Source organism: Poecilia latipinna, unplaced genomic scaffold (assembly GCF_001443285.1).
Source record: "Poecilia latipinna isolate Pla-1442-1.1 unplaced genomic scaffold, P_latipinna-1.0 Scaffold215, whole genome shotgun sequence".
NCBI classification, from domain to species: domain Eukaryota; kingdom Metazoa; phylum Chordata; class Actinopteri; order Cyprinodontiformes; family Poeciliidae; genus Poecilia; species Poecilia latipinna.
This window is the reverse complement of record NW_015112831.1, coordinates 285,721-308,104: the sequence shown is the minus strand read 5'-3', so window position 1 is coordinate 308,104 and position 22,384 is coordinate 285,721. Positions and strand designations below refer to the sequence as shown.

The window sequence follows — 22,384 nt, the reverse complement described above, 5'->3', positions numbered from 1 at the left end:
TTTATTTTTTTATTTTTTGAAAAAAAAAACCATTTTTTTTTTTTTTTTTTTTTTTTGCCAAAGTTACTCAGGAAGGTCCAAAGAACTGCAGGTTGGAGATCCCTGGTCTAATTACACATGTTCTCTATATTTTCCGTGTTTAACTGTTGTTGTTTTTTTCTCTGGATTTATTGCATTGCGCCTCATCTTGTGTTTCACTGTTTGTTTCACTGTATTGTCTGTGTTTTCATTCAGGCTACAGCAGAGGCCAACAACTTAGCAGCAGTCGCAGCGGCGAAGGATCTGTACAACAAAAAAATGGAGGAGGTCGGTGGAAACGAGCAGCCTGGGTAAACGTGAGCGCCAAATTCCCAACTTCCTTTCCCGTTAATCCACATGCCTCTCTGCCCCCCTCCCCCAACAGGTCTGTGGGGGCGACCGGCCCTTCCTGGCCCCCAGTGAGCTGCAGAACCGACACGGGGCCATCAGGGAGGAGGCCCTGCAGCTCTTCCGCGGCGTCAAGAAGATGGGCGGCGAGGAGTTCAGCCGCCGCTACCTGCAGCAGCTGGAGGGCGAGATCGACGAGGTGTTCGTCCAGTACATCAAGCACAACGACTCCAAGAACATTTTCCACGCCGCGCGCACGCCGGCCACGCTCTTCGTGGTCATCTTCGTCATGTACGTGGCGGCGGGCATCACGGGCTTTGTGGGCGTGGACATCATCGCCAGCCTGTGCAACATGATCCTGGGCCTGGCGCTGATCACGCTCTGCACCTGGGCCTACATCCGCTACTCCGGGGAGTACAGGGAACTGGGCGCCGTCATCGACCAGGTGGCCGGGGCGCTGTGGGACCAGGTGGGTGAAACTCACTGAATCCAAACTTCTGAGCGGGACCGGATCTACGAGGGTGTGGGAACCCGTGTTGGTGGTCCTTCCACTGAAGAAAGATTTCTTTCTAATGCAATTACAGTGAATTAATAGGTAGTTCTATACGTATTTGGGTAAGAACTGATGATAGCAGCTAATGGTGGTGGGTTTATTATGTCCCCCACCCCCCAAAAAAAAATTTGTATAACTTCATAATTTCAAATACTTGAGTATTGCTAATGTTCATAGTGGACTCTTATATAAAGTGCAAAGTCAGCAAAACATGCATTTAAAAAAAAAAATCTGTGTCCCACATCCCCTAAAAAATAGAGCCCTGGGTTACTGCCCCTTTCTAAAGTCTGGTCATCGTCTAAACTACATTTCTACTAAGCAATTTGCAATAAAAATGTATTGATTTCTCCATATAGATCCAATTTGTGATTGAAGATTTTAAAAAACAACAAAGATTCATATTTTAAGCTGCATTTGACTGAGATATTTGTTGTGTTTTGCCAAGGAATGAAATTATAGGTTCTGTAGTTTATTCATTTGTGGTCAAAAAAAACCAAAAAAAAAAAACAAAAACCAAAAGAACAAAAAAACAAATCATCAGCAAACACACAATTTATATCCACTAGGTGGCAGTAAATCCTACATTGGGTTCGGTGCATACAGTTTCTGTGAAAATGGTTAAAAGGAAGGATGGAGATAAATAACACAAGGGAGGGAAGGGATAAAACAAAACACGGAAAGTGAGAAAGGAACAGCAGAAAGGAAAGACAGGAAGAACACAAAAAGGAAAAGAAGGAAAGAAAGGGAGGAATATTTAGACAATAAGAAAGGGAATAAAGTCTGGAAATACTGACAATTTTACTTTTTTCCATTTTACGACCAGATTAAGTTCCTCTTCGTTGTTGCTTAATCTGTGTTTTAGTTGTGCATCTTATCCACTTACTTTACGTGTGCTTATCTCTCTTAATGCTTCTGCAGGGGAGCACGAATGAGGTGAGTTTTTCCGAAGAGCCAGGAGAGCTAATGCATCTGCTTACCAAACGACAACTCGCGTTTGTGTCTGCTTTTATTTTTCTAAATTAGTGTAGGTAATCAAGTCCTTTCTTGTTGCTCCATAAACATGTCTTGCCTTGTGCGCCCCCCCATGCCACAGCTGATGCTGGCTTTCACACTGTCTGCTGGTAGCGAGAGTGTGAAAGCCACAAGATGGCATCTCTGCTCTTCGGCTTGGTGGATGCAGGTTTTCTCACTCCTATGAAAGTATGAAGAAACTGGGGAAATAAAAAGGAAAATCACAAGTAGTTATCGTTATTTTACTCAGATGCCACTTAATAAAATCAATGGGCGTAATTTTTTCATTCTGACAATGAAAAGGGTGGTTGCAGCATTATGCTGTGGGCATTTCCTGGAAGGAAACATGCTAAAGGCTGCAAAAAAAAAAATAAAAAATGAATCTGAGGTGGAGGTTCGTCTTCCTGCAGATAAATGACCGAAAACATCCAGCCGAGGGTTAATATCAAAGCATATTCATGTGTTAGAATGGTCCAGTCAAAGGCCAGACCTAAATCTAATTGGGTATCTAATTGATCTGACTGATTTTGCAAAAATGTCAGTTTCTTGATGTGGTTGTGATGACCAATCATGCAAAAAATAATAAAAAGAAAACATATCAGATTGTAAAATCAAAATGTTAAAAGGTTAATGGGGTGAGAATGCTTGAATACTCTTGAAACCTGCTATAACTGGACAATAAATTATCCCAGAAATTATTTCGATAAACATTAATATTATCATTTTGAGGCCATCTTCAACTGGTGCATTGATAAAGGCAAAATAATAAAAGTAAACCCTAAAGAAAGCTCAATAAATTATAATTTCCAAATAACATTTAACACTGGAACTGGAGGACATTTTAAATATCTGAAATAATTACAGAAAACAACTGAAAGAGTAACTACAATTGATTATGAAGGCTCAACAAAACAAAATTTTACTTCAAAACATATTAATTATTTTGGCATAGACAGGAAAAACAGGCAAACTGCCAGCTAAGACTTTAGTAAAATAAAAAAAGTGCAAACTAATTACACTTTCAAATGTTCGTCACTTTTCAAAATGGCGATTCTTCAGTAATACTAAAAACCAGCATTTGTACAAAGATTAAGCAGACCACACACACAAAGCATGCTCATTTTTTTATTTATTGTCCATGTCAGGCTTACTTAGTATGCATGAAGCATGTAATTAGACGTTTATCTTTGTATTTTAGGGAAATATCTGTCCGTCTGTCTAGCTAATGAAGACAAGAGAAGCATCGCTGCTTGTTGAATCGCTAGCTTAAATGCGGAAGTAAATAAATTATTTGCGTTCACGTCACCAGCTCTCCTGTTAAGCAAAGCAAATCCCGTGATGTCGGTAATTTCTGAATAAAACAACTAACTGTTCATTTACCGTCCCCAGGCTCTGCACAAGCTGTACAATGTAGCGGCCAATCACCGGCACCTGTACCACCACGCTTTCCCCGGAGCGCACGCGGACGACGCCGCCGAGGAGCGGGACAAGAAGAAGGACTGATGATGACGCAGCAGGGACTCTTTTTTTGTTTTGTTTTGTTTGGGATGGACATCCTCCTCACCCGTTGGGCACTTCTTTACTCTGGCGTCGGCTGCTGCTGCGGCCAACAAATCCAGTCACTACTTTAATCCTTATATTGAACTTTACAACGTTCATGCATCAGAAATGTCGGAGCGCCGCCGCGGTGATGGGCGTCAGTCGTCGCGTGGGCGCCAGTCTTTCACCGTCGTCTTTCACCTTTTTTGTCTCTGGGCACTCAACTGGAGGAGACTTCCGAGTCTGCTGTTTATTTCATATCACACAAGATTTCTCAGTCGTTTAATGCCGGGGCAATTCTTATTCTTCTCCCCCCTCCCCCCAAAAGTGTTGCTGACTTTATTGAAATAGCCACTTGTGACAAACGTTCAGTTCTTTAGGGTTTCGTGCTGTTTATATCTAAGATCTGCAAAAGGCCAAATTATGTACAGTGTGTTGAATAATGAAGCAGCATTATCTGCATGTTGATGTTTCTCATCTTTAAGCTCAGAATTCAGGTATACTTTTTAAAAGAATATATCTATATGTTTTAACGGTTGTGACAAAGTGGTATTGTGCCATAAAATGTAAATGTTTTGTCTTATTTTTATTTTTTATTTTTTACATCTGTGTCAGCCTGGGTAAATCCAGACACACAAAGGTACGGTCTTAGTTGGAGGCAATGCAGTGCCTTGCAGATTTTGGTCATGTTGGAACCACAAACCTTCAATGTATTTTATTGGGACTTTCTATCATTTTCTACTATTCAGCTGCATTTTCCCCTCTTTTCTTGGCAGCGCCATCAGCTAGGATGAAGAGCATTTGTGAAGATCAATTTTTTAATTTGCCACACCGATTCTCAAAGTCATTGACCAGTGGCAATGACTTTGACTAGGCCCCTCTAGTCCTCATATGCACTATTGTGTTGAATAGCTGACCTGCTAAAAGGTGAAATTCAGTTTCCAGTCTTATAGCTTCTGTTATGAATTTTCTTTAGGGATTAATAACATTGTTTTTTTGTTTTTCATTTTATTGAGTTGAATCAACTCTAAGCAGCCTCCTATAACCTGCTGAAGAAAAGCATCCCCACAGCATGATGCTGCCACTACCGTGCACTTGAACTTTTGCATAATTTAACACTCCCAGCACAATATTTCCTGTTGAGTGAAATATTTTTACTTTTAGTGCACTACTTGCCATATTTATTAATTTTTTTTAGTTGGTTATGTTTCATTTGCATGAGATGCAACCTTTTACTCAATTACAATTGGAATTGTGACACTTTTTGGTATTTTATCATAAAAAACATTGAAGAACGTGGTTATAAACGTGACAAAAAGTGGAAAGGTTTCAAGGTGAAAGCTTTTCCAAGGCACTGTATGTTTTGAAAATGCTCCAGGAGAAGTTGAGGCGTTTCAATGCAGCAACAGTTCCAAGTTCCCAGAACACGACTGGCATCATCATCATCATCATCATCTCATCTTTTTATTCCGCTTGCAGCTTCGCATTTGTGCAGCATCTCTTCTTTATCCCAGTGCATGTGTGTTTGGCTTTTGAAGTCGAGAGGTTGTGTACGTGTGTGTGTGTGTTTAGCGTCTATCATGACAAACAGGAGGCCGACGGACCCGTTGTTCTGTCTCTCGCTGAATGTTCCAGCAAATCCCAGGAATGTAGCCGTTCTGCGCCCGCAGAGGAATCAAAGCTGGATGTTGCCGGGCGTGGCCACAGGCCCGGCTTTGGGAAAAGGCTCCTCATTCCAGATCTCATCTGTCATCTTTAACACGCGTAACTTGAACCCTCTGAGCGAAAAAACTCAGTCGCGTGGTGACAAGAGGAGCCTCGAGCTCACATTCGTCGTAAACACAAAGCTTTTTGATGGTGACAGACTTTTTTTTTTGGTGTGTGGATGCTTTGAGTTCACTGCTTGGTCTCTACAGTCTTCCACAGGGTGTAATCAGCATCAAGGAGGCTTTCAATCGGATCGTTTTGCTTCTTAAAATCCCGTACGTTGACTGTTTTAGGTGTTCCTTTTCATGAGTCAGAGAAGTCGTTTTGTTTCGAATGAGATAGAAAACACTTTTAACGTTTTTTTTCCCCCACATCATCCCTCTCCTACGCTTAAAGGCAAGTGTTAAACAAGTCGACATCTTTCAAACTAGCTGTTTGGCTTCAGCACACTGCAATTTGTCACCAAGAGATAAATAAAGTTGGACCAAATTAACGAAAACAAACCTTTCACATGATTTTTTTTTATAGAATAATTTGGAGAGAATCTGAGTTTAGTTTTCAAATGCAGCATCCTTATTTAACTCCTGATTGAGAAATTTATATACCTGCCATTTACTTAGGGTTTTTTTTCTTTTAGTGATTTGTCTGAACAGATTGATTTTTCTTTCAAAGTAGGGTAGATTACTTTAAATTTATAGTGGATTTTCTCTAATCCAAACAGACAAAAGTTACACAATCAAGGAGCAGCAACAACTCCAGTGCAAACAGACATTTTTGCCCTCAATGTCAACAAATTCATTTCCAGAGTTGTAAAACCCTTCAAAAAAAATGACCAAACAAAAAAGTGATACTTTAAAATATAATTTAAAACAGGAGTGCTTTGAAATTAAATTTAACTGGAGTTGGATTTATATTTTAGGATATTTTGGGGAGAATTCATGTTTTACAATAACCAGAACCACCACTTTCACAAACCAGCTGCCCGTTAAAGTGCTGAACTGATGCGAAGACTGTTTTTATCACCGATAGCTGATTTTATTAAACTATTTTATGTTTATGTTCAGTTAAATTCAAAATGCAAGTCCAAGGTAGCACACAAAAAAAGACACCCTTTAAAGACACTTCTGCACACTGGACGAGTCACATGAGGGGGTTGGGTGAACCAAAACTGATTTTGGAAAAGATGAAACAGCCCAACATTAAGTTTCTGACTTGAACACAATTGAAAATCTGTGGACTGTTTAAAAGTTGCCTTTATCAGAAAACCAACTAAAAAGAGTGGCCAAATATCCCACCAGAAGCTTGTTGGAGGCAACGAAATTATATTTCTGCAACCTGCTGAGGAATTTTAAACTCAAAAGAAGTGCATGAATGTACGCGAGCCTGAATGCAACGCGAGAAAATCCACAGCAGATTTAAACTCTGGGATCAAATTCTTGCTCTTAAAATGGATCAAGGTTGCATAGCTTAACAGTCTGCTTTGGAAAAAAAATATACTGCTCAAAAAAATAAAGGGAATATTTCACTTTAATTTTGTGTGTGGCTCCAAATCCAGGCCTCCATTGGTTAATAAATTTGATTTCCATTGATTTTTGTGTGATTTTGTTGTCAGCACATTCAACTTTGTACAGAACAAAGTATTCAATGAGAATATTTCATTCATTCAGATCTAGGATGTGTTAGAGTGTTCCCTTTATTTTTTTGAGCAGTGTATATTGACACAGGTGAGACCTTTAGTTCACTAAAAGTTCACTTTGTTGATTTTTTCCCCCCCACATCAAGCGGTCTTCGGTGCATATAAAATTATTTCTGAGCATCCCAAAACAAGGCTGGGAACTTACCCAAAAGTAAAGTCACCCAAAACATCCATTCCAAAAACAAAGAAAGATTCACAGCAGTTTAAGTTGTAAATGGTTCTTTCTGGCAAACTTTATGTCATTTAGAGAGGATATGGTAAAATGTCCAATAGCTTATTTTTGTCAAACACAGAAAAACAAGAATATTCCCGATTTGTAGTGATGTCATGTCAGATGAACGGCAGCATCAATTGTGTTTCACAAAGTCTCATAAATCACACAAACCTTTGGATTGTCTTTTAGTGTACAGAACGTCAGAAAACAAGAGCAATGCATGTTTATTTACTTTATGGAGTATCGTTTTAGTTTATGATGGTTACAAAGCAAAAGGGAGAAAAAAAAAAAAGCTTAAATAAAAGAAGCTGCCGGTCATTTTTCGCAGGAAAAAAAAAAAAAAAAAAAAGACGGATTAGATGATGTTGGCATATGAGCAAAAACTAGAAAGTTGATGCATTTTATTTTATTAAAGGCACAGTTTTGTGATGTTTCGCAGCAAATATCCAGACTTTCAGACTTGGTGCTTCCCAGTCCTGAAACAAAAAAAAAAAAAAAAAGAAAAAATTGCACCATCATTCACATCTCAGGTTGGTGGTTCCCAACGCCACAAGCAGCAGCGTCCGCCGGCGACGTCTTCATTCTAGTGTTTTTCTTTTCCAGTCATTCATAAAGTGAGCATCACTTGAGCTGATTCTCCCTCTTCTCCTCCCCGTCAGGAAGTGCTTCAACTTCTTGGCTGGCATATTTATATTTATATATTTGGATCGAGCAAAAAGGCACGGATTTTATGGGGTTTTTTTTGGTAAGGAAGTAATTTACGAGTCAATCTCGATATCAAAGGCAAAACAAGGACCACTCCCCAAACCGTCGCAACCTCAGCAAAGGCATTCCTCGTCACACAGCAGAACGGCCGTCACATGTTCCCGCCGTAGCCCTTGTTGGGCTGCTGGGCGTACCACTGCTGCTGCCGCTGTTTGCGGGCCTCCAGCTCCGTCAGCAGCTCCTGGCGGTATGCCTCATACAACTTGACGATTTGCTCCAGCTCCTTCATGAACAGCAGCTTCAGCATGCCCTGATACGTGTCCAGGTCAGCCAGCTGGAACAGCTCCCACTTCAAGATGTGGTCGTATCTGGAGAGAGGGAGAAGGGGGGAAGAATAAAGTGTTAAAGAATAAAGATGGTTTGTTATGAGCTCAGGAAGGAGTGCAAATTTTACGGTGTGAATATGACAATTTGCTCAGGGTTTCTGCAGGTCTCACCAATACAAATCTAAAACTTTTAAGACAGCTGTGAATGAACTTTAAGGCCAGGAATAATGACAAGCGAACAAAAGAAAAATGTATTTTATAGAGCAGTAGTGCCAAGTTGTTTTTTTTAACAATAAATGTAGCATGTAGGTTGGCAACAGAAGTGAGCCAATGGCCAAGACAACCAAACTGCTGATAAATACTTGTTCAGGAGACACAAAAAGATAACTAGATAGCTAAAAATCTCTTATTTTAAAAACATTTGTGCTTTAATATAGTGCAAGTATGCTAGCTAGCCTATTTGCTAGCTAGCTTTGGGAAACTGCCCGTTTTAATTTAGTGCAAACAGGCCATCTAGCTTTGAAAGGTACATTAGCAGCTAGCAAGTCATAGAATTTAATTAATTTGTCTACATGCAACTCAAACGTTTGACAGAAAAGAGAAAAAATAAACCACATAGAATACATTTAAAAACTGATTAAATTTAAGGTAAACTTAAATCAAGTTAAAATTTACATTGATTTAAGGGAAACTTTTCCAATTCATTTAAGTCTTAAGGATTCAGATACCTTGTTGCAGTAAAAGACAAAAATAATTTCTTATTATTTTCAATTTTAGACAAAAAAAAAACACTCCTGCTAACTCCACAGTCTGTACTCACTTGAGGGGTGCGCGGGCGTACACCTGCAGCCAGTCTGGGATCTCAGCCGCATGGTACGGGTTAGCCGGCACCAGCATTGGCTGATGGATCACAGGAGGTGGCGGCGGCGGCTGATCGTAGCGAGGCACGCTGGAAAGAAAAAAATAAAAATTTATGTCATGAATAGTAAATGATTTATGGAATCAGCTTACTATTGGTTTGTAAATAAGGAGCAATTATGTAAATGAAAGATCCAAAGCCCCCAAAATATTCCAAGAAAAGGCCACGTGTGGCTACAGGTGGTTTGATTCTTGAACACACTTCAGACTTGATTGAAAAATATGTTGCTCATTTGTCGGAAAAAGACAAAATGATTCAAAAAATTCTTACAACCTGGATGTAAGGAGGTGTTAACTCAATGTGGTCTTTAAGTTCAGAAAGAGCGTTTGAGGAACAAACCACTTGTTGCCATCCACTACCTTTTCTTGGAGTAGTTTTGGTTTTGTAATCTCATAAGGTCATGAGTCAAAAAATCTATACAAGAACAAAGAGAAACATTTGACAAATCAAAAAATACCTTTTGTGTTTTTAATCTCTTGAATTAATGAGGGTCTAAAACAGGGCCGGCATCCTGCATGTTCTAGTTCTCCCCCTGCTGGTAGAAACAATGTCCTCAGCAGGTCAGTGTTCTCCTTAGGCCTCTAATGAGCCATCATTAGATCCAGGTGTGTTAAACCAGGGAGAGACCCAAAACATGCAGGATGCCGGCCCTCCAGGACCAACTTTGGACACCACCGGTCTAAAAGTTATCAAAAATAGTCGCAAATACTAAAAATGATTACAGATTTAGGTTCCAAGCTAACTTAAGTGTATTCAAACTGCCTAAAGAGAAAAGCTAAATTGATAGAACAATGATTTACAAAAAGAACAAAAAACACAAATGGGCTCAGTAGATGGAAATGCGTCACTATAGGATTACCTTGGGGCACATGGATGTCGATACTGTGCTCTTTCGTTAATGTGATCCATATAATAGACCCCAAACTCAGCAGACTCTACTTTCTCCCAGCCCGGAGGGAGCCCCTCCCTGTCCAGAGGGTGGCTCCAGTGTGTAGTGTTGGTGTTGTGGTCGATGTAGTACTTTCTGCCGCGGATGGTCCAGTCGAGGGTCCAGCCGGCCGGAAGGGGGATGTCCTCTCCGGTCAGGCTGGAGAGGTTCCCCAGAGACTTAGCCTGTATTCGACCTATGCCTGAGGAAAACAAACCTTTCTGACTGAAGCAGCAGAGACGTCCGAGCAAATTTGCAGCACAGCAGCGGTCAGCTAACGGCACTTCTGGGAAAAAGGAGACATTTAAAAATGTCTTCCTGTCTTGTGTGGGAAAGTGTCATTTAAAAGAGAGGAATGTGCTGTTGCTGAAAAGGTCATCTAATGGGGCGACTAAACATACAGCAGGGTAAGATAAGGAGGCTGAGAATCGCTGCTAAAGGCACGATGAATGCAGTTTGGAAGTAAAACTAAACGTGGGCAGAGTTGTAAATCATTTTGACTGATGTGACAAATCCTCCAACTGTGAATGTTGGAGGAATAGAAGGAAATGGGAGTGTTTTACATTTGGACAGGAAGTCAGTCGTCTCTCCAACACCAGCCAAACGCACAAGAACAAAATGGTAAACCTCCTAAACACTTTCTGCAAGCTGCCAGCTTCCTAAAAGCTACTTTTATTAGCCACCAGCTGCGCAGACAAGTATCAAGACTTTGGAACTGGCGAGCGAGCCAGGAGAGGGGCTGAAAAATTCTGGAAAAGTTAAGGAAATGAAAACGGGAACTAAAGTTGGATAAATTCTGCATGAGAGTGACAGCAGCAGGGCAACAGAGCTGGAGCTCTCTGCCAGCCGCTGAGTGAAGGAATGGAATGTGCTTCTGCTCCAGAAAAGCGTACTCTTTCTTCACCTCATCATCATGCTTAACTTTAGTTTTTTTTTTCTTCTTAAGATAAAGACTCACTACGCAGGGTCACAGTTATGCAACGACTACAAACATTGTCGTTGCATAACAAAGTAGTGGGACAATGTGAATCGGAAAGAAAATGAACATTTTTTTTTTACAAATAAAATGTGACCAGAACTGCAACGTTTGTCCCGTCCATCGCCTGAGGAAACCTGTACATTTTAGTTTTACCTCAACAATGTTGCTATTCCATAAACGTCAAATTTGTGGCGTGCAAGAAAAATTGTTTAACACTTTCACACCCGAGATGTTGATCACTGCATTGCATGAAATCCCAACAAAATACATTCAAGTTTGTAGTCCTCATAAGAACAAAAATTAAAGGAGAATCCTTTGGCCAGGTACTGTAATTCTAATGCATGAAGACTTCTCATAAGTTCATATACAAGTTTTATAGTAATTAACTGTTGATGCATAAATCAACTTCAAAATCAATTTTTGGCTTCTTGCATTGTACTGGCAGTCAGAAGGGGAAATCAAATTAGATTTTTTTTAAAGGGGCAGTATTATCTAAATTGAATGCTAGCTTTATATCATAAGATTATTCCCTAATCAAAAACATACCTGTTTCTTCAGATATTTCAGTTTCTTCCGATATTTCAGTTTCTTCGGCTATTTCAGGCAAGTTTGTAAAAGCCCTTAACTTCGCCATTTGGGGTTGTCTAAATACTTGCTTTCACCAAGCACCTTTTCCACTCAGCTCCTTTAGTCACCTTCAGTCAAGCAGTGCAGCAATCAGGAAACACCTGGTGGAACTGGCAGCTGCTGAGCTCATCACACTAATTACTTCTTCTTCTATAGCTTTTTCTGGCAGCTTACAAACTTTGTGCATTACCGCCAGATGTAATTCAGAAATTATTTTTTTCCGATACATCTTCAAATCTTAAAATAACTAAATTATATACATATACACCCAAACACACACACATACTAAATCCTCTCAGCTAATATTGTATCTTTTAAATATTTAATAAGTGCTTGAATTATAGCATGTGATTGATGGTTCCCTAATAAATTAGCCGTAGTTACTGAAATCCCCATCACCCTTTCCAATTCTTTCCTCTATTTTATATATTTTCTACAATAAATCAACACACGTTCTACTCCTTCTGTTTCCCCGCAATAGGAACAATCACCTGATGGATGTTTCCCTATTATTTTTAAACTACTATTTAAACTAGTATGCCCAATCCTCAAATCACACAAACTACTTCTCAGCTGTTTTGCAGAACATTTGTAAACGGCTTAACGGGGAAAATGATGTGATGACTTCCTGAAGGCGAATTTCAAGGTGTTAAATTGTGCAGTCAAATTTCTTTTAAGCAATAATGTTTGATAAATACAGCCTTTTTTTCTAACAGCTGAAGGTATCATGGTTATTTGATTATGCTATAAAAAAGTACCACTATGTGCTCGGAACACTCATAATATTGCTTCTTCAAGTGTTCATTAAATGTCACCAAACTGGATCATTGTTTAACCATCTGTAATGACTTCATTTTCGCTTAGGATTTGTTGTTGCGCGTTTGAGCAGAGTGAAGGAAAGAGGAGACCAGCTGCACAGGCAGGCTGGGAAATGAGATGCAGGTGATCGGTTTGTGTGATCGGCAACAAGAGACCGTGATCGGCGATCACCGATCATACACTTTTTCAGGGAAATCGGCCTATTATGATCGTTGGCCGATCGATCGGCACACCACTAGTTCCCACTAATTAATTTGTTTGAGTTGTAAGTTGTTTGGGAAAAAACAACAATATAAAAATGTATATACAATAAAAAGACTCGTGGACATTTATTTGGTAAGATAGGATAAGAAAGTGTGAGGAAGAGGAGGCCGTTATGCTGGAAACCCAATATTCAGCTCTTTTTCTGATCAGTGAATGCATCACACACGAGTGCTGCAAAAAGATGGAGACTATCCGCAGATAACAGGAAACCTGAACAAAGTGCAGCCAGACCACTGTTTTAGTCAGACGACGTAAGTGAGCTACATGCTAACGGATTATGCTAAAAATGGCAAGTCCAAATAATTTAGTAAAACACAGTTTTTACAGAAATTAGTTTCTCACACATCGTGACGTCAATTCTGACCAACAGCATCAAAGCTGGACTAAATACGTTTCTTATATCTTCTCATTCCGCAGTTCTTAAAGAGAAATTATGACTGGCTAAATGTGTTAGCGGCAGACATCTAAATGAAAATAGTCACCTTCAGTGTAGCTGCACTTCTGATTAAGTAACACCCTGCCTTCCATGCCACAAATATTTTGCTAACTAATTAGTGTCATCATCTGACAACCTGAGCAGGAGGGAGATGAGGACAAAAATGAAAAAGGAAGTTAGCTGGCAGTCTAAAATTTGAACAATGAGTAAATGTTAAATGCTACACAATCCAGACAATGTGCAAGAATACCTCACAGATTAGTGTCAAGTCAAGATGACAGCAGCTCATTTTAGAGTGTCGCGAAAAGTAAAAGGGATGAAAATGACACTGCTCTTTCTTCTGACACACACATGCATTTTTATAAATCCGCATCAGGATGACATGCAGTTACAAAGAGATCAGTGCATGGGAGCCATTTAAAACGGAGGCTTTTGACTTGAAATTACTAGTTTGCCAGCAGAAAGTTATTGGCAAATGGAGAGATTTTTTTTTCTAAATGCAGAGACTCCAACACTTGTTTGACTTCACTTCAAAAAGAGCTGAACGATATGCAAAAGGCGGGACGCATCAACAAGACGGCCACATAATAAAAGGGTTTCTGCTCGAGGAGAAGTGGAAAATTCCTGCAAGCCGCATACAATTTTACTCTCGGGGGGTAAATTTACACTCGCAACGTACTACTGTTTACAGTGTGGAGCTTTCTTATGACAACATGTGATCTGGATGAAACCATGAACTACAGTGACTCTGTTGAATTGGAAACCGGTGGCTTGTATTTTAGTCATCTGCTTGTGGTTCAAAAACCATAAGCAATATTTAAAACGGAGCTTATCAGAGAGGTTACTTTGACTAAACCATGTGTTAAGTCTCCATATAACTGGCAGGTAGGGATGCAAGTCATTGATCAATGAGTTTATCGAAAGCTGATTGAGCTTTGATAGCAGGCATTTTCTTAAAAAGCTCTTAAAAAAGAGGGCCGACAGCCATTCAGTAACATAAAGGGTCAAATTTTTTTAAATAATAAACTGAATTTGAATAAAACTTAAATTTTAACATTATTTTGTGACAGCTGTATTAAATACTGACTGAATAAGCAGAAAATTGTGGATTTCTCGCATTATTAAACTGAGGCATATTTATAAAATATAACAAAACAGGAGCCTTTTAGGTTGCTGAATAGAAGAAATATGAATTTGTCAAGCACTTAATCTGTCATGAACAAACAGATGTTCATATATTCTTTGTTATCCCCTCCACTTTTCTGTTATCGTAGTACATAAATAATTTTTGAATGAGAAGCTGATGGTGCTCTGTGCATTCAGTTCAGATGAATGAGCGCTATTAAGTGTTTATATTTCAAAAAGAACAGCAAAAAGTAATTTTTTCATCCCAAACTGTTTGAACAGTTCCTCTTTCCTGTACTAGTATGGCCCCACCATCTTTGTTTTTGTAACAACTGGTTCCACTTAAGGACAGCCAGTGGTGCCCTCTTCTGGATGGAGGCCAAACTACCGCACTAAAAAAAAGATCTAAGCGGACAAAATCAGTTAATCGGTCAGAACAATTTTTAATTAAACCACTGAGAATTAATTGCAAGTTGATTGACTGTTTGAAGCTCTATCAGCAGGCGTCTGATTAGTCCTCAGACTTGAAAGGTTTACTTTCCATCCACAAGACCTGCCATTACAAACTTATTGAAAAAACTTCTCAAATAAGACTTCAAAATGAATGTGTGCAGGTAAAATCTGTAGCCTTTGTAACATCTTGAAAAATATCACTTTTAGTTTATGACTTTTTAACTACTAATTAGAAAGCATTTCCTGTTACCTGAAGGGGGTCGGCTTGGCCCTGGGGAGTGGTGTTGGTGGGGGAGTCTTTGGAAGTTGTGCTCATTGTGTTCATAGTATCTATAGTCATCAGGGAAGCGCTCCTGCACTCTCCTGGGCTGATGCTGCTGCTGCTGGTTTTCATAATAGGGTTCAGCTGGGTAGTAATACCTGGCAGCATCTCCATTCTCCGACATGGGGCCCACATTGGTGAGGAAGGATTGCGTTGAGCCGCGGTACTCATGGGACAGATCTCCCAGACTGCGAGGCAGGTACGGCGGCGCTGACATGCGGTGGCTCTCTCTGCGGGCCACTTCATGTGGCGTCCTCTGCACGGGTGCACGGAGGACGCTCTTGCTGCGGGACACGACCGATTCCCTGCTGTTCGCCACAGAGTAGGAAGAGGACGCCATCTCCGGTGGGGGCCCCTCTGTTCGTCTGGGAATAGTGGGTCCATGGCGGATGAATGAGGGCATAAGATCTGCAAGACATCAACAAAGGTCAGCTTAACAGTGTCAGGAGTTAGAGACTATAGTCCAAAAACTATATATTTGTATTAGAAATTGGTGGGCAGATCCCAGAAGTGTCAAAAGAAATATTTTATTAGAGAATGAACTGAAGACACTACAGAAACAACATGCTTCTCAAATTGCCGAACCGTTCATCTTTTGCAATGAACTCCAATGGACGTTTTGCTTTCACAATATTTAACTTTTCACAGAGAACCTCTAGAACTCTGGCATCCTAAACTAACTTCTTCCAGTTAGAAGAAAAATGTTGGTCAAATTAAAAGATTACTTTAAACCTGAAGTTAAAAACCACAACACATTAAATAATAACAAAAAATTGACAGAATAAGCTTATTTATGGCAGTATATCTAAACCCTCATTGAAACTCTTCTGTTTTGTCAACAAGCTAATTAGGCATTTAAATAGAAGAACAGTTAGGCTTTTACATTTCTAAGGACCTTAGCTTTAGTTAAGGAGTTAAAAAGAAAAGATAACTTATCTAAATGTTGCTAAGGCAAATAAAAGGTCCGGTGTATTTAATTTACAGCAGTTATCGTCAGAATTGTTATCCTCTTTCATAACATAAAGTTAATGAGATTTTCATTTAGCACCGGACTACTTTGTTAGCATCCTACCTGAATACATACAGTGTACATTACATTGCAAATCAGTTTCTAAATCATAATGATGTGGTTAAATGTTTCCATACTCTCATCTCAATGTGTTGGTTTACATTAGCTAAGTACAGCCAGGCACTAGTTAACTTTAGCTAGCGAGCTAACGTATGCTAACCTGCGCTAGCCGCTCAAACAACTTGTTGCGCTTACTTCTGAGGAGCGGAGACGTTTCCTTCTTCACATATTTCCCGTGTACCTCAGCTGGTTTTGACGCTTCGTTTTTACTTTTCTTTCGTGAGAGCATAACTTAAAGTTTGGGAACGTCATCAAGAAGACACTGGGAAGTCATGGCACAATCCTCCGACGCTGCTACCATCCTGCGCTCCGTTAACAACTGGCAGAAAGTAAACATTTTCAGCTGTCCAACAGCTAGCAGCAGTTAGCCAGCTAACTGTAGCCACTGGGAGCGACTATGCTGCAGCAGCAGTCCTGTCCCAGCGCTGGTCCTCCAATCTGGTCACACGCCCCCTGCAGGACGGTTTGAGCACAACCACTACTAAATGCCGTGTTGATGAAGTGTAGCGAATTGACGGACCAAAACAAAGTAGAGCATAACTAAAGTGGAGAGAAAACATTTATAAATAAAATTCTTAAAAGTAAAATAAGTAACGGAGATGTACTGATCATGAAGTGTTAATAGTATCAGAATAAGAGAATAATACTCCTTTTTCAATAAAAAAAATAAAATGACACTATTTCTACTTTTCCTTTGACAGTTTTGCACCACCAGTGTGTTGGTTTATCACGAAATCCACAATAAAATAAAATTTGTGATTGAAGCATAAAAAAGGTGAAAAAGTTCAATCAAATTTTATTTGTATAGCTCATTTCAGCAAGGCATTTCAATGTGCTTTACATAATTAAAATAAAAAGCAGCATGAGAAAGAGATAAAAAAACATAATTAAAACATAAACGGTGAGAAAGAGAAATAAAAAGCTGTAGAACTTTAGTTGAGACGCCATCAACTGAGACTCCAACCCTTTGGATTTTAGTCAAGTAGTAATACTTCCTCAATACACCACAATCCCGACTTGATCCAGTTGTGGGGCTTATTTTTAAGTTGACAATAATCAAAAAATATTTAATAAAAAATTTGACCATGTGTGAAGCTTTTGCAGGATATGGTGGTGGAGCAAGCACTATTTAATCCAAATTCCAGTTACCTCAATAGATGAATATGTTAAACAGCAGAAGAAAAACGAGAATCGCATTTCGAATCAGGAAGAAAATGACCACAAACTATCAGAATGCTATACATTTTATTTGCACTTGTAACAGACCATTTCAGCTCAAAAACATTCATGATGGCAACTTTTCATATTGCAACAGATTATTGCATTTTTTCCCCCCTTAATTATAATTAAATAAACGTTAAGTATTGCCACACGAGACTTTTATAGTCCACATAGTTTCAGGTAGTGTTAAATAAAAAGCAAAAACATCGTCCGCATTACAAAACTGATGATTCTGTCCATGATTTTACTTCCTGTTCGTTCCTAACATTGTGTCTACAGGACCAACACAGACACACATTTTACATCAATGTTGCTTTTCTCTTTGGACAGAGATGGTACAGAGTATGCAAAGGTGGGATTGTTTTCCTATTTGTAGCCAACTTTTCAGCTTAAAAATAGTTTTAAAATGATAAAATCACTACAAAATAAATGACTAGCCAACCGTTTGACCTCACATTTGGTTAATAAAAAAACTCAAGTCTGTCGACCTGCTGCGGTTAAGAATAAAACAAATGGAGATCCTGCATATTTAGCAGCGACGTTTACATAAGTCTGAGCCCTCCAATTGTCCTGCATCTGTTGCACAAGTGTCCCTGTAGTTCGCATACGTTCGGTGCCTAATCAAAGTCGGCACGACCAACTCCTTCAAAACGAGCCGAGTGTTTCAGGAGACGCGTTACAGGCATTTGTAGTTGTACGGCAGCGACGAGAGCGTCGACGGGTTTAGGTCTCGCACTATCTTGTTGAGGCTGGAGATCTTCTCTTCCAGCAGGTAGTTCTTCTTCTCTGCGATTTTCTGCCGCTGCTCCGTTATTTCCAGAGCCTCGATCAGCTGAGAGTTCTCCACGTACAGGTCCTTGATCAGCACGTCTGCTTTGCCGTTCCTGTGGAGCTGCAAGAGTCGGAGAAATGAAATGATTTACCAGTCGCGTGTTAAAAGATTTTCTGTTTGGAAAGTAGGTGGACACAGACAAACTGGTAGAAAAACAAACTATTTTCTATGCCAGTCAAACTTTCAAATAAAGTGTAAATAGAACATATTAATATTAATATGGTGTAAAAGCTTCTCACAAGTAAAACATGATGGAAACATTTTATTTAAAAAAAAGTAGTTTGGATTTATATTTAGCCTGAAAAACAACCTTTAATCTCTCATTAATAAAATTGACTTTGACTTTTAAAGTTTCAGTTACTGGAAGAAAAAAAAAAGCCCAAACATTTTCACAAGCATCTACAAAGGAGCTCACTAGAATTTATTCATCCATCTTTCCGTCTTCTTAATTTTAGCTTATAAAAGTTGGTTTTACCGGTATGTGAAGCCACTTTTTAAGGAAGATCATGACATACCTGGTCCTTCAGCTGAGTCACCTTCTCCTTCAGCAGCAGCTTGACGTTATGGAGTGAAAGTTCGATTTCTCTCATGCGTTCCTCCATCTTCTTCATCTTCCTCTCTCGTTCATCCTGGTGAGAAGACAGCCAGAAATATAGTCAAGAAAATGCAGACGTAGCAAAATGTGATTTTTTATTTCATTTTTAAAGTTGTGATAAATAAAGACGTGTGACTAGAAGAAGAAAACATGCAGACATTTGGATTTTTTTTGCGACATGGTTGCTTTATTTTCCAACTGATTTTTGCAGAGGATGATTTTCGGTACAATTCTAAAAGTGATCCCTTAAAAATAAATTAAAATTAAATATGCTTAAAAAAATTTCACATATGCCTACAAAAAAAATAAATCAATAATTTAATGTATAAATAAAACTTAAGAAAAAATAAATAACCATACAACATGGAGGAGAAAAAAAAGTGACAACTCAAAAAATAAATAGGGCAATGATGGCACACCAATTAAAGATAAATACTACAAAAATAGTAAGTGAAATAAACGTGTGACAGAAAAACTTCACTTTGGTTGCGCAGCAGCAACAAAAACAGGTTGACAACATAATTAGCTACATTTATTGTCTGACATGTGAACATTTCTAGCTTAAACAGAAAGAAAACAAAACACCAGAAGTCTTACACCATACAGTAACATGTCGGGTGATTAAATGAAGAGGCTTAGAGGGCACAAAATGCACCTAAAACGTAACTTTTCTCCATAATAATAAGGCAAATATCCACACCATTTAGCCTCTGAGGATTTAAATACCCGGTCACATTTATTACAAAGAGTAAAAGTGCTCTAATGAAACTTCCCACACATACAACATCAAAACTCCCTGCAATCAACCCAATTTAGTAAACTATAACAGTCAATATCTGTCGAAAAAGTTACATTTTCTAAAATATGTCTGGTAAACATAGCTTTAAGTGTCATTGTTCTAAATTCACATTGCTTGGTAAAAAAAATAAAAAATAAACAAAAATACCCTGGCAGGATCTCTCTTTGCTCATTTTGCCCCCTAGCAGCAGAGAAACACAATCGCAGCTTTGTGCCTTTTCAGTCAGGCACATTTGTTCAGGATGTGGGAGAGCATCACATTTAATGCTCTGACTTCAAATATGTCAGAAGAGAAGAGAAGTGTTAAAGAAGTCGAGCGCGGGGGAAAGCGGCGGCTGTCACAATCCACCGATCCGCCTGCAGCTGTCTGCGTGAGCGGCCCGTTGCTCTGGCGGCGCCCCCTGGAGAGAAAAGGCAGGAACACTTCACCAGAGGTCTACCCTCTCCTCCAACCCTCAACACACACAGTCATGTTTTCATCACTTGCAGGGACTCCACATTGACTTCCATTAATTTCTACAGCCTAACCCTTACCATACTCCTAACCATCACATATCTAACCCTCATCTTAACCTTTACCCTGAACCAAACCATCACAGACTAACCACTAATCTAAAAAACAACAATTTCCCTCATGGGGATCAAGAAAATGTCCCCACAAGGAGCAATGGTCCCCATAACCCCACATTGTATACAAAAATAGGTTCCCATAAGGATATGAAAACCTGGTACACACACACACACACACACACACACACACACACACACACACAGTCTACAAGTTTTTTTTTAGGTCTGCTAGATGTGTTAACTATAAATCTATTCTATTAACTAGAAAAACAGAAAAAAAAAATCCATGAAACTATGAAAAACAATAATAATTCCAGTAATGATGGCATTGGATCCCGAGTGCCTCACAGAGTATTCATTTATTCTGAATTGTATTACTTTGTGGTCATTATTCAACAAACACACATTTTTATGCGTTTGGTGTGATTTATCGAGACAAAGTGAAACAAGAGAAAGCTTGGCTCTCACTGTCTTACAAAAAATTATGAAAAGTGTGGAGTGGAAATCTCATCAAAAAGCTTAGAAACCACCTAACTACTTAAAAAGTGGAGATGCATCCACTCTCTTGTGTTGGATCATTTAAAATCCTAATTATATATTACATTATATTTTTGTGGCTTAAGAGATAAATACTCCTGTAAGGCACTGTCAATAGTTCATAGTTATATTATCTGAACATAGATGAAGCCTTAACACAACTCAGTTTTAGTATAAAGGTCTGCAGTATACAGAGTTAACTTTTTTTTTTTTTTTTTTGCTTATGATCAGAGTCATAAATCTAATGTTATTAGCTTGACAGAAACAACAACAACAAAAATAAACAGGAACCAGGACCACACCCAGATGATCACCACAGCTCAACTCCTTCAGCCCAGAGATGGAAACTTAAATAAGAACAGTGAGTTTTGGGACACAAACAGTCTGAATGGACTGGACACCAAACCCAGAAAGTAAACACTACATGTGTGGCATGAGAACAGACAAGATGCTGGGATAGTGATGTGTGTGACGGCAGCAACAAATAATAATAATAAAAAAGAACACAGAGATCCCAGCATTTAAGCTGAAAGAACAAAAAATAAAATGGAAAAAACCAAAACTGAACAGAAATCACTCAGCTCAGATGTCTGAAAAATTACACTGATAGGAAAATTATTGCATTTTCAGCCATCTTTAAGAACACGTCACATCTTTTGCAACATGTGACGTGTTGCGAAAGTATTCACACCCGATGGGCTTATTCACGTTACAATCGCAAACTTTAAAGTATTTCCTGGTTGCTGACTGCACTGATGAGTCTGAAATGCAAACTCCCCCTCACCCCCCCCCAAAAAAATGCGTTCTGGACACACCGCTACATCTGGTGGTGGCAGCATCATGCTGTGGGGGATGTCTTTTCCAGGAAACATTGTTACAAATGATAAGAAAATGGATGAGGGGAAACCTGTTAGAAGCTACAAAAGACTGGGAAGTAATTTATTGAGGAAAAACTTCCAACGGGTTTGTATACTTTTGTATAAAACTTTTTTTTTTTTTTAAATACAAAGCTTCCAACAAAATTCTAGAAAAACTATCATCACCCTGGGCGACCTTTGCTCAGTCATTTCCAGCACATTTGGCAGCAATGTTCGTGATCTGTAATTTTTATTCATTTATTTATTTTATAAAACATTAGCATAATTTTTAAGCAGCTGAAGTGAGCGACCTCAATGGATTGAACACAGCTTTGACTTTCACTGTATCCCATGACAACAGATGACCCACAGTAAGACACGGTGCGCAGGTTCCCCTTTGACAGAGCAAGTTTACAAATAACCAGAGTGGCAAAAAGTAAAAACAGAATGATAGAAAATGAAAGAGGATGGAAGTAGTGCATTATTTACTGTACAACGATGCAGTGGTGCTAAACCGTCTAGTTTGGATAGCTCTACATTTGCTGCAAAGTAGATGCGAGCCGAAGGTCTCTGTGTTTTTCTTATTGCAGCGTCTAATCGAGACTTTTGGACATGATTCTAAGTTTTAATTTTGCTTCACCTGCATGTTGTCTGGGTCGTCACCACGCTGCTGTCCCCTCTGCCCCCTCTGAGGCGATGGAGGAAGATGTCCGCCGTACTGCGCGTGAAACGACTGAAAGCAAAAGAGAATAATATAGTAGAGTAACTCCTAAAAACAAAAAACAAAACAAAAAATACATTTCAACGAAACTTTTCAAGCATTGAACAAAGCGCTGAAGATTTTGTTTTTTAGGAA

The 22,384-nt window shown here is 39.1% G+C and overlaps 3 protein-coding genes and 1 long non-coding RNA gene across 9 annotated transcripts in view; 1 reads left to right on the top strand and 3 right to left on the bottom strand.

Moving 5' to 3' along the window:
• atl1 (atlastin GTPase 1) overlaps nucleotides 1-6,571 on the top strand; it is an 18,309-nt gene extending 11,738 nt beyond the window's left edge. For 2 of the 4 annotated variants that reach the window (XM_015031702.1, XM_015031701.1), the window contains exons 11-14: nucleotides 235-306; nucleotides 404-835; nucleotides 1,838-1,852; nucleotides 3,320-6,571. In XM_015031702.1, the coding sequence (XP_014887188.1) occupies nucleotides 235-306; nucleotides 404-835; nucleotides 1,838-1,852; nucleotides 3,320-3,433 (633 nt within the window). In that variant the 3' untranslated portion in view covers nucleotides 3,434-6,571. The remainder of the gene's footprint in view (nucleotides 1-234; nucleotides 307-403; nucleotides 836-1,837; nucleotides 1,853-3,319) is intronic. The other 2 variants (XM_015031704.1, XM_015031703.1) reach the window with 1 other exon arrangement.
• LOC106946979 (uncharacterized) lies at nucleotides 1,919-3,396 on the bottom strand. The gene is made up of 2 exons (XR_001424887.1): nucleotides 3,311-3,396; nucleotides 1,919-2,130 (listed from the first exon to the last, which is right to left on the bottom strand). It is a non-coding gene; the product is annotated as an uncharacterized LOC106946979 (long non-coding RNA).
• An 881-nt stretch (nucleotides 6,572-7,452) lies between the features above and the next one.
• sav1 (salvador family WW domain containing protein 1) lies at nucleotides 7,453-16,576 on the bottom strand. 2 transcript variants are annotated; one of them, XM_015031705.1, is made up of 5 exons: nucleotides 16,254-16,576; nucleotides 14,918-15,397; nucleotides 9,896-10,247; nucleotides 8,938-9,066; nucleotides 7,453-8,159 (listed from the first exon to the last, which is right to left on the bottom strand). In XM_015031705.1, the coding sequence occupies exons 1-5, from the start codon at nucleotides 16,345-16,347 to the stop codon at nucleotides 7,943-7,945; spliced, it is 1,272 nt and encodes a 423-aa protein (XP_014887191.1). In that variant the 5' UTR covers nucleotides 16,348-16,576; the 3' UTR covers nucleotides 7,453-7,942. The 2 variants fall into 2 exon arrangements, with proteins under 2 accessions (XP_014887191.1, XP_014887193.1); XM_015031707.1 differs by having other exon boundaries at nucleotides 9,896-10,166; nucleotides 16,254-16,575.
• A 768-nt stretch (nucleotides 16,577-17,344) lies between these two features.
• nin (ninein (GSK3B interacting protein)) overlaps nucleotides 17,345-22,384 on the bottom strand; it is a 37,001-nt gene continuing 31,961 nt past the window's right edge. For both annotated transcript variants that reach the window (XM_015031697.1, XM_015031698.1), the window contains 3 exons: nucleotides 22,169-22,261; nucleotides 18,687-18,800; nucleotides 17,345-18,231 (listed from right to left, as the gene is read on the bottom strand). In XM_015031697.1, coding sequence (XP_014887183.1) covers nucleotides 18,016-18,231; nucleotides 18,687-18,800; nucleotides 22,169-22,261 — 423 coding nt within the window. In that variant the 3' untranslated portion in view covers nucleotides 17,345-18,015. The remainder of the gene's footprint in view (nucleotides 18,232-18,686; nucleotides 18,801-22,168; nucleotides 22,262-22,384) is intronic.